Below are 12,337 nucleotides of genomic sequence, written 5' to 3' on the forward strand. Positions count from 1 at the left end.
TGCTCTATTATAGATCTTCCATATAGAACTTCTAGCTGCTGAATTTGTTCTTAGACCGGAATCGATTACTTTAGCAGCTATTGTCATTTGTGTTTAGCCGCTATTGTGCCTATGGGAAATTATCATCTGCTAGTGGTCTTATTGTTCTGTCAGGCACTGTATGCTATGACAGCATTTGTATTTTCTTGTTATAGATTTGTAAATAGTTGCGTTTCAAATCTGAAAATGGCACTATTTGGTTGATCGATATCATTTCCTTTTCAAAAGCATTCAAATCGCCAAGCTATTTGAGTTTGAGTTAAAAAAATTGGAGAGAAAAAATAGTCGGCCTCGGCAATTGAAACGATAGAAATTGAGCGAGATAAGAATTATAGTTAATAATCTCACCCCTTTCGCTTCATGTTTGAGAAAGATCCTTTTCTAATTGTTGCTCAGAGTAGTTACGAATTTAGCCTACGATAAGTATAATATTTCATCATCAAGTCATGCCTTTTCTAAAAGAACGCAAAGGTTTTCTTCCGTTACTCTCTCTTTCGCTCGTTACCCTAAAAACAATGCAACCGACGATTCCATAATTAGAATAAATTTAGATCATCTTCTCGAACATCGGATATCTACATCAACAGAGAATTACCGGAACTAATCGCACTTCGAAACATTTGACAGTTCAGAAGCTCTGTTATATTTTCCCCGACAATAATTCTATCGGAACATCAGGGCTTGCGGGAAAATTAGATTTAATTGGTCCAAAAGGTTTTCGGCACGGCTCACTGGAAAAATGGAAAAACGTGCCCGAAAACTTTTGCCAAACAGGACAACGGCGCTGCTAGGGCAAAATCTAGATACGCAAAACAGCCTCAACCTCATCGCTTGAAATACTTTTCGGTGTGACAGATAAAGGCATCACCCTAACCTTCCGCTAGGGTTGACGGCGTTCGTGTGGCTTTTTATCGCTATTACAGCCACGTTATGATAAGGACACTGACGCCGTGTAATTAAATAGCAATTCTCATTATTTTCTAATTAGTACCTTCTGTGCTGGGCCGAAGAGAGAGTCACCTTACCGTAGGCTGTACTATATATCTACTAGAAGTTTCATTTCGCTGCGTAAGCCACTACTCAGGTACTGCTCCTGACTCCTGAGTCCTGACTGCGACCTGCGACCGAACCGATCGAAACCAGAAATGAAACGTAAAACGTAGAGCAGAGATGCTAACTTTATGGGACCGTAATCAGCATAATCACACTCATTATCGTCGCATTTAGAGCGACCATCATGGAAAAATTAAATACAATCATGCAAAAGATTGACTCTTGCTGAATTACAATTCGGGCCCCGATTTTATTTCCTGCTTCTGGTGCAGGATGAAATTGCTTTTAAATTATCCAATGACGGTGCTTCTGGATTCTTGCAAAGTACGGGTAGGATTCGAAATAAATCAGCGGTAGAAATAAAACAATTATTCTAATTAGTGGTTCCAGTACTTTGAACCAAGCCCCGAAAATAACAGCACCACAGTTTGCAGCGGTTTCCTACTCTACCACAATTCGAGCATAAATCATACGAACTGACCGATTAAATCCAATAAATTGCAATTAATTAATCGAAAAAAAACTGAGAGCTCATGTTCGTTTACGCAAGCAAGTGATAAATTACCTGTCCTCTTTTTTTTAATTGCAGGCCTAATTACTTCAACACCATTGACGGCCGATATGAGTAGCAGTTCTACTCCCGCCCTGACCGGGACATCACCAACACCGATTTCGAAACCAAGCAGCACCAGTAGCAGCCATGGGGATAATACCGAACGGATGCAACCACGATTCGAAGCCCTGGTACAACCCCTGCCACGTGGTTTCGATGATGGCCTGGTGCCAGTTTCGTCCGTTGCTCCAGCATTCGATCCGTTGCTCCTGCTCGGAGGGTTTCGCTTTCCGGCCCAACTGCACCCGGAACCCCTTCCCGTCGGGGTAAAGACAAGTGCGAATCCCATCGGCAGCAGTGAAAAACAACCCTCACGAACTAGCTCAATGGTGACCGGTGGTAATAATGGGGCCAGATTGCCTCAACAGGGTGCCAAACCCAATCTAGTTAATTTAGGTGAAAGTAGCAGTAGTGGCAGTAGCAAATTCAAAGGTGTTAGTTTAAGCCTAGGCGATAAGACCGCTGGAGGGGTTACCGTTGCCAAAGGAAAATCGATCGTCAGCCGGGCCAGCAGTTCCGGCGGTAGAAACACGGTTCACGGGGCACTGCCGTCCGAGTCGGAGTCCGGAGCCAATCGGATCGACGGTGACCAACGGGACATCGACGGGAACTTTAGCAAAATGTTCTTCGAAACGGAGAACCTGACGGCGATATCATCGCAGGTGGGATCGATTGCTGTTCTGCCGTGTGTGGTGCGGAACATCGGTGAAGGCGTGGTGAGTATGCAGGACTGGTGCTCTCTGGAGTTTATTTCCATCCAATGATGCTACTGACATGGTTTGCACCTTTCACTTGGGCTTCTGTTTTTCATGTGGATGCCTGTCCAACCTAGCACTGCGCACATCATTGTAGGCCATTTCACAATACTAATATCAGAAGCCACTGTTTGTTATTTTTTTTCTTTCGATTGTCTCGTAGTACGATAAAGTAGTATAAAGCCCCCCTGCTGACTATAAAACCCTTCTTCTGTTTCAAGCATTCAACATCGTCCTAAACAAAAGTTTTATCACTAACACCATCATCTCGTAAGATCGTTCTGCTATGCAACTTCGACAGTTGTCGTTTGCTGCAAGATATGAATAAACTAAAAAAATATCGTTGAGCAGAAATATCGTTGAGCTAATTTGAGTCCAGTAAATAAGCATTTTCTCCGTATAAAACGTATAATAGGCAGTTGCTATTTAGAAACTTACTTTCAGCAGTGCTAATCCTATGCGTAGTTTAAACATGTAAACTAACAAATCCTTATCTTTGATATTTTAGTAAAACATTATTATTATTATTATTATATCGTTTATTTATCCCCGGTTTTAACCTAATTCTGGTCGTTCACCGGGTAGGTAGTAAAAACATTGTTTTAACTTACTTTGCGCCATGCTAAAATCAACAGCTTCTGAATGCTTGTTGCATACAGTTATCATTTCATTTATTAGTAATTTTTTGCATAGTTTTTTCGCTGATGGTTTGCATTAAAGATGCACTGCAATAAGGAATGCACTGGAATCTATGCAATTCGAGACGATGTCATTTACAAATGAGACCATTGCACAGTGGTTTGTATCGATTTGAAAAAAAAACGTGAACTCTATTCTCTAGCTTTAGTTTCTACGGAGAACTCATTCACCAACGATATAAAGCTTGCTTCATTTAGAATTGGAACAAACTTTTGCTCATATTGTGGCGCTCCTGGTGGACGGATTTGGAAGTTCTTGGCGCCCACGTGTCGTGAATTTTGTCAGATTCACGTATGATTTTTGACATTCCGCAAATCGACTGTACTTTGTAAACAATCAACATGGAAGCCAACAAACAATGTAAACAATCAACAATTGTGCACAGTTATTTGGAAAATCCATTGTGGTCTGCATCTAGGCTAGCTAAACAGCTGAAATTGTCCAGAAATACCGTATGGCGCGTTATCAAACGGTATAAGGAAACATTGACGACGATTCGGAAACCTCAAGCCAATCGTCGGAGTGGAACTGTCGACCAGAAACTGCGTGGTAAGATTTTGAAGACGATAAGGAGGAACCCTAATCTGTCGGACCGTGATTTGGCCAGAAAACTCGGTGCTGCCCATAGTACCGTGAGGAGAACTCGACTCCGGGAAGGAATCAAGTCGTATCGAGCTAGCAAACAGCCAAATCGGACCATAAAACAGAATAGTGTGGTCAAAATTCGTGCTTGGAAACTATATGACCAGGTGCTGACCAAGTTCGACGGGTGTCTTCTGATGGACGATGACATTATTTTTGATTTGGCAGGGCATTTGCAGCTGTGGCAAAAAAACGAAAGTTTTCGTTACAAATAAGACAATGACATCGGAACTATACCAAAAAGAGTGTCTCCAAAAACGAATTTTGTCGTTCATTCGATCCCACGACCATCCTGTAATGTTTTGGCCAGATTTGGCAAACTGTCATTACAGCAAAGTCGTTCAAGGGAGGGGGGGGTATGCAGAGAAAGGGGCCCAGTTTGTTACAAAAAACCTTAACCCACCCAACTGCCCCCAGTTCCGTCCTATTGAGAAATACTGGGCAATCATGAAGAGGAGACTCAAGGCAAAGGGAAAGGTTGTCAAAGACATCAATCAGATGACGATCTGGTGGAATAAGATAGCTAAAACGATAGACGAAGGAGGTGTGCGCTGCCTAATGAGCCATGTTACAGGAAAAATTCGAGAATTCCTTCGAAACCGTGAAAGTATGAAGAAAACGCTACATTTGTATAAAAAAACTTGAATTCAATAATAAATAACTGAAATACAGGCAATTGTCTTTGTTCCAATTCTATCTGAAGCAAACTTTACCTCGTAATTTGATCACAATAAAAATGTGCAAAGTCTACTATGATAAAAGTTTATTTCAACAACTTTTTCACAAACTAAGATTCAAATGAAAAGTCTTATAGTTTCCTAAACATTTTTAGAACATTTTAGTCGGATCCGACTTCTGGTTCCGGAGCTAAAATGTAATAATAAAATCTTCTAGTTTGCAGAACTTGTTAGTTTGTGTGCATACAAACTTAATTCGGCACTACTGGTCCTCCCTTTTTCTGTTGCAGAAGTTCCGAAAGTAGTGAAGAAAAACTCCAAAAGTAGAACTCAGTTCGATTTCTCAGCGACGCTTGAACCGATTTTCACAAATCTTAGTTTAAATTAAAACTGACATTGTATCAAAAGCTATCGTGAAATTTCATCCGGATCCGACTTTCGGTTCCACAGTTACAGCGCAATGAATGTCGAAGCTTTCAAACTGGCATATAGAATGACAATACAACACCGTGAAACGTGGAAGAAGAAAACACAATACGAACGATGCATGCTATTTCGCATACGCTAAAAAGAGAACGAAACAAAATGTAAACGTAACATTAGTAATTAGAATAATTGGAATTAGAAGGATTTTCAAAGGAAAATGCTTCATATAAGGAGTTTCAAACAAAGCTGCTTCATATATCCGAAACTTTTTGTACTAGACCTATAGTTTTTTCGACAAAAATTTGTCTCGTAAAAAGTTCTAAAACTTTTCATAAGACATTGTTATTTTATCTCTTAAGAAAAAAGTTGTTGAAATAAACTTTTATCATAGTAGGCTTTGCTCATTTTTATTGTGATCAAATTACGAGGCATATTTCTCCGTAGAAACTATGTGTATCGGATCAACGGTTTAGCAGCTAGAGATTTAAGTTCACGTTTATATCGATTCAAACCACTGTTCATTGGTCATTCTCTGCGTTCTTTCAATGTTTGAATACTGATGAACATACAGCGGACTTTATAGGATAGAAGAGTAAGTCTTGTCCAATCTAATTAACGACGTGCAGTAATACGATTTGTTTTTGTATTTCGTAATTTATACTCCTGCGAAAAAAAATATTCCGTTTCCCGCAGTACACACATTCACATACAGCAAAGTCTTGGCATTACAATCCTTTTTCCTTTATGTTTCATTGCATGACTACGATCCTACTGACACTAAGAATCCTTTCAGGTTGGGGCTCGAACATACGGCAACTGGGTTGTAAGACCAGCGCCCTATGCATTGAACAACCAACCCGGCCCACATACAAATAAGCCCCCTGTATGGAAACCAGTACTATATTGATTCATGGAAAATATAATAATTATCATTTGAACCTGAGTTTGCGAAGATCGGCCGATTCTGAGATATTGGAGTGATTTCCGGTTTGGAGAATACGAGCACTTTTCCGGTACTCCTGAAAATGAAATTTTTACACTAATCAGCCTGTAATTCTGGAACCGGAAGTCGTATCTGGATGAAATTCGGTACGGTTGTATGGGATTGTAAGATTTTTCATTTGATCCTTAGATTGTAAAAAATGAATTTGCCGTTTCTGAGAAAATCGAGTACACCTTTTTAAGGTCATTTTGCACATTTTACACCGTAACTCCGGAACCAGAAGTCGGATCCAGATAAAATTCAGTGACAATCTATCAGACTACAAGGCCTTAAAATTTAAAATGAAGAAATTGATTTTATAAATTTGGTTTACACATTTTACCCCGTTACTCCCGAACCGAAAGTCCGCTCCGGGTAATATTCTTATGCAGCTGATTATTTCACCCCTAGACGCAGCAGTAACAGGAGCGCAGGCTATCGCTACGCTAATTCAAACGCGCCATTCAAATGCTGTGCCTCCTGTGTGTTTGGAACTGCCAAACCCTGCGCTTCTGTTATTTCTTTAAATCAAATTTATGTCAACCAGCTTCACACAGGTCCAAAATTTCTGCACACAGGTCCGAAATTTCTGCTCCGATTGACTCAAAAACTTGACAAAACATTCTCGAAATGTTTTATTATAACAAAATACAAAAAATATGGGCTTCCGGAGAATGTTAGACCCTACAAGCTCCCTTGAGTAATAAAATGTTTCGTTCGATTTTTTAGACAATAAACTTTAAACGCGTTTTCCTCGAAAGCAGGTTTTTAGAGTCCGTGCCCATCGTCATTCAAAAACTACTGCACCAATTTTTTTCAAATTTTGCACACACTTTTTACATATGAAAAAACAGACCCCCACGTTTCCCTTTTCGTTGTTTGTTATTTAGGGGAGGTTTAACAGCTACAAAAGGCGGATTTTTTCGTGAAAATTCGTAGTTTGCACTTTAAACAACCACCAAAAATTAAAAAAAATTAAAAAAGTCAAACAGAAACGTTGAGGTCTAGAAAAACTTCTACTCTAACTATGCTGCGTTTATTTGTTCACTTCTGATTAGTCTGCGCTGAGATACAGTGGACAGTGTTGGTGATTGCCGGAAATTTCACAGAAGCTGCTATATTGCTATCTATATTGTATACAACATTTTCAATCCGGTAGAAGATGCTACAAGAACTCAAGTCTCTCAATGCATGAACCGCGAGAGAATTTTTCTACATTCCTTCGCTCCACTTCATACTCTGAGTATTTCTCGGCCCTTAAAAAAAATTGCAGTCTGATAATGATCGCCGCTGTGTGGAATTTACCAAGAGAGAATCGCAAGTTGACAATTATCGCAGAAAATCGAATCGATGATTCGACTTGATGATTCTCATACTAGGTTGCAATATTTCAAAACCCTTGTGTGGAGTATTCATATACATTTTCATAGACACAACTTATACAAAGATTATATGCACATAGTTAGAATAAGCGGCAATAGTAAAATGATTCTATCGCAATTATCAACTGCCTGTATAGAATCGGATCGCGAAACGAGAATAAGCAACCGTTTGTTGCTTCAGAGAGGATCCCCACAGCAGCGTGCCAACCTTTGATTCTCAGAAATGTCATCGAGAGAAATTCGCTCTCGCACTGGTGTCGATTCTATGTTAAATGAGCCATGCCGGGTTTTTTGTTGTTGCGATGATTTCCAACTCTCTTTGATGGCACTGATTCAATCGGTGAAGAGTTGCCAGCGAACGTTCTTTGATACGATAAAAGCCATCCTTGACAGTGGATACCGCAAATCATGATTTTTAAGAAGCGTTCTCGAAAATACCTCTTCACCGACTAATTTCTCAATATTTTTCCACGAAAAAATAAAAAAATGTTGTTCGAATGATGTTTTTTATCATGCAAAACATTTGAATTTATTTCGTTGAACGAGAACTCCCTACCCCCCTTGACTATAAATTCCTGTAGGATCACTGTTGTCACTAATTATCACACCCTTCATCGGGGGATCAACGATTTTAGACGTAAATCAATTTGGCACCCATGTCTGGTCTTGATCATATGTGATATTCCTCCACAATTATCAAAACTAATCAAATCATCCAATGATTGATCTTAAATTAATCAATAATCTTTTTAACTCAAAATTATAACCGATTATATGTGACGGAACATCAGTACTGATTTTGATCGATTTTAAAGATCACTGATCAACTGATCTTCAAAAAGATCGGATCAGTAGTGATCTCTATTGGAAAAGATCACGAGTGATCTTCGTCGGCAGTGATTTTTATATCTTGATTTTCTCAACCTGATTATGAGAAAAAACCTGATTCTCAAAAAATGATCTTCTGTCTGCAATTTAAACAATCGAAATTTGTTCAAGACGCCAGGATCAAAGCAACTGCTTTATATTTTCTGATTTGTGGTACGTTTGAAATAAGCCATCGTAATAATCCATGTACACTAATTCATAACTCTCTTTCGTTTGATTTCACCAATATTTTCAGTTGAAAACACATTTGCAATCCTCAAACACGAATACGCTAGGAATAAATAACAATTTTTAGCTTACATGAGTGGAGGATGCAGAGCCAATTTATTTAGTTTCAGTATTTTAAAGACCCCAATTTGAATCATTCATTCGAACGATGGCGTACAGACGGAATGGCAGCCACTGATTTGAGCAAAACGTTCGAATGAAAAATGAAACGGATGAGCCTGAATGAGCACAACACGCTCTCAGCTGTGCAGTGTAACCTTGTCATTTCGTGTAGAAAACAGTATCTGAAAATGTTACGCAATTCAAGGGCACTTTCATTTTACTTTTTCACCTTTTGCACATACTTTACCGAAGAAAACAGCTTGTCAACAGCGCTAGACAGACCGAACCACTTAACATCCGTTCAGCGCAAATCCCTGCCTTGACAATTTTCACTCCAACACCCACACGCCGGGGTGACAGCTGTGCAAACACACGTGAAAGTACCGTTGAAAAACCTCACAAGTACTGTAATCTCCATTGCTAACTCTTGAAATGTGTCGTTCTCTTCCCTTCCGTTTCCCGCAGGTATCCTGGATCCGGAGGAAGGACTACCATCTTCTGACGATCGGGGTGACAACGTACAGCAGCGATGAGCGCTTCAACATCATCCGTTCCGAGGATTCTGAGGTAATAATTATTAACTTGTTTCTGCCAGTTCGGCTAGTATGCCGGTGAAGATGATTTTCTACGGGGGGAAGGAAGAAGAATTCCAAACTGTTCTCTTGGTGGTATATAATGCAGGAATGGTAGCTAATTGAAACTATGATAAAATTGCTTTTTGTGCTAACGAGTTATTTTGAAACAGGAGTGAAGCCAGAGAACAGGTAGAGTTCATTTATTCCTCCAGTTCAGTGCGAAGCGACGTTGATTACAATTTTTCAGATGACAATATTTCTTTTTCAAGAATTATGGCACTTGTTTTAAAGTTTCGTCCTCGGCTCATCAGTGCATTAGCAGGGTTTATTCAACTGATAATGCCAACTCAAGTTTCACCATAAACCGCTAAGTAGACGAAACTTTGTGGTTCTCTTTTGCTCTAGATATTTTCCTAACTATCAATTGATATTAAAATTGTCGAAATAATTTAGCAACTACAGTAAACTTCCGAGTTGGTATTACGAAGCGTAGGAAAAAGATGTAATCAATACACACTTCTACACTAATGTTTGGTTCTCACATATTTTAGAAAACATGATTTTCGGTATTGTCATTTTCAACCGTCAGTCGAATGAATTCTATTCACACAATTTTACATTATTTTTCGTAAAATTATAGTTACACGTAATCTTTCCACATGTATTTAAAAGATTTGATGCCATATAACTAAGCGCACATAACTAATATCTTAATTTTACGTTTCACGCAGCCCACCGTTCGAATTCCAATTTCCGTAGGATCAGAAAATTTTTCTGGCCCGAAGAGGCCAATAATCTGAGCGTTGAAAACAGTATAATCGAATCAGAACAAAAAATACGTTTCGCCTTCGGCTCTCCAGTGCATTAGCAGTTTATGTTGAACTGCTAACGCTACCTAACGGTTCAATATAAACTGCTACGCATACGTACAGCTAATGCTATTTGAAATCACAATTTTTGCACAGAAGTATCCTGTCTTTACTGAAGCGTCGAAAGAACAATACTAAGTGATGGCTTTCTGTATAGTTAACAACACTAAGTAACTTTTTCACAGTGTAAACTGAAAATATTCATGAGTTAAAGATTTTAAATTTTAAAAGACGTGTGAGTAATGCTACAGATACAACTGGAGGGCGTGAATACGAATAAAAATGATAATCGATCGAATTACTTGATTATGTGAATTTTACTAATTTTCTGCTTCGCTTCCAAATTTGAAATGATGCATTTATACTAAAGATTGACTTATTGACGACAAATATATTCCACATACCACACAATTGAATAACGCGGAACAAATGAGAGTAAAAAACAGTTTGTCTTGTATCTTGCTCCAATGCAAACGAATGCAGCAGGAAGACGCAGTCGATTTTCTTTGAAGGGAAACTGGCTCTGCGAAAATCCCGAATTTGATTAAATACGAATTTGAATTCTGGAGACTGGAGCTGGAACTGAGCTCTGGACATGAATCAACCGGCATGATAGATTTACGTAGTAGGAAAACTTCGCACAGTTTTTTGGAAATATATTAATAGTTATAAAAGGAACCAATTTATAAGCAGTGTATCGAAATTAAGCCATCTACAAATTTTTCTTTCAAATTTTAATAAAAAACGATATTTTATTGAAACTAAAACTTGATCCTTTATTGTACAAAGTTGAACTTGAGCATAATGAAAACCGGATGAAATTTAAGTTATTCCTTCACGAATTTTCGAACTTATGATCGAACGCTCTATATCAAGTTCCGGACAAGTATTGCATCGCATTTTTTAGACGCCTTTCTTGAAGACCCTCTTCACGATTGCCCAGTAACGTTCGATGAGTCGAAGCTGAGGGCAATTTGGTGGATTGATATTTTTCACTACGAAATTTATATCATTTCCGCAAGCAAATTGAGAGTGGTTTTGGCATAGTGAGCCGACGCTAAATCTGGCCAAAACAGTGGAGGTGTACTATGCTTCTTATATAAAGGAAGCAATCTCTTCTGGAGATACTCAGATCGATAGATTTCTGCATTTATAGTTCCGGTGGTGTAAAAAATGGTAGACTTCAAACCACAGGAACATATTGCTTGCCATTGTACCTTTCGACCGAATTTCTCCACTTGAATCGACCTGTCCACATCGCTCACATCCTCCCCAACGACGACAGTAAAGTATTGTGGACCTCAAAGGGTTTTTGAGTCCTCCTTTACATAAGTCTCATCGTCCATCAAAACGCATGCATCCGGACACTGCAAAAGACGCGAATACAATTTCCGGGCCCTTGTTGCTCCTCGTTTCTTCTGTTCTACACTTTGTTTCGAGATTTTCTGCTTCTTGTAGGTCTTCAAGTGATTTCGCCTCTTGATACGCTAGATTATTCCGACACTCGTTCCTGCTTTATTGACCAAATCACGAATTGACATTGATTTGTTCTTCATGATTAGAGATACCACTTTCTGGTCCAGTTTCGGGTTGGAAGAACCAGGTTTTCTACCTCTTCCTGGTAGCTCATCCAAAGAATAGTGTTCCCCAAACTTATTATTGATTATTATTAACACTGACATGATGAATTCCAAACCGCTTCGACAATTTCCCATACTACTGTTCTACTGTTCTACTGTTCTACTGTTCCACTGTTCTACTGTTCTACTGTTCTACTGTTCTACTGTTCTACTGTCCTACTGTTCTACTGTTCTACTGTTCTACTGTTCTACTGTTCTACTGTTCTACTGTTCTACTGTTCTACTGTTCTACTGTTCTACTGTTCTACTGTTCTACTGTTCTACTGTTCTACTGTTCTACTGTTCTACTGTTCTACTGTTCTACTGTTCTACTGTTCTACTGTTCTACTGTTCTACTGTTCTACTGTTCTACTGTTCTACTGTTCTACTGTTCTACTGTTCTACTGTTCTACTGTTCTACTGTTCTACTGTTCTACTGTTCTACTGTTCTACTGTTCTACTGTTCTACTGTTCTACTGTTCTACTGTTCTACTGTTCTACTGTTCTACTGTTCTACTGTTCTACTGTTCTACTGTTCTACTGTTCTACTGTTCTACTGTTCTACTGTTCTACTGTTCTACTGTTCTACTGTTCTACTGTTCTACTGTTCTACTGTTCTACTGTTCTACTGTTCTACTGTTCTACTGTTCCACTGTTCCACAAGTGTACTGTGTTGTTATTACACTTCTATAAATCTTGATTCATTTAATGTTTGGATGTACAAAAATGTTATCTCTGAACCAATTCAAAGATATCATAATTTTGGTACTGAAAGTGGAGGTCATGTA

The 12,337-nt window shown here is 38.9% G+C and overlaps 1 protein-coding gene across 1 annotated transcript in view; it reads left to right on the forward strand.

Moving 5' to 3' along the window:
* LOC131429747 (uncharacterized) overlaps positions 1 to 12,337 on the forward strand; it is a 228,542-nt gene that overhangs the window by 181,498 nt on the left and 34,707 nt on the right. The window contains exons 3-4 of the mRNA XM_058594077.1: positions 1,682 to 2,421; positions 8,952 to 9,053. Of these exons, the coding sequence (XP_058450060.1) occupies positions 1,682 to 2,421; positions 8,952 to 9,053 (842 nt within the window). The remainder of the gene's footprint in view (positions 1 to 1,681; positions 2,422 to 8,951; positions 9,054 to 12,337) is intronic.

This window comes from Malaya genurostris, chromosome 2 (genome assembly GCF_030247185.1).
Source record: "Malaya genurostris strain Urasoe2022 chromosome 2, Malgen_1.1, whole genome shotgun sequence".
NCBI lineage: Eukaryota > Metazoa > Arthropoda > Insecta > Diptera > Culicidae > Malaya > Malaya genurostris.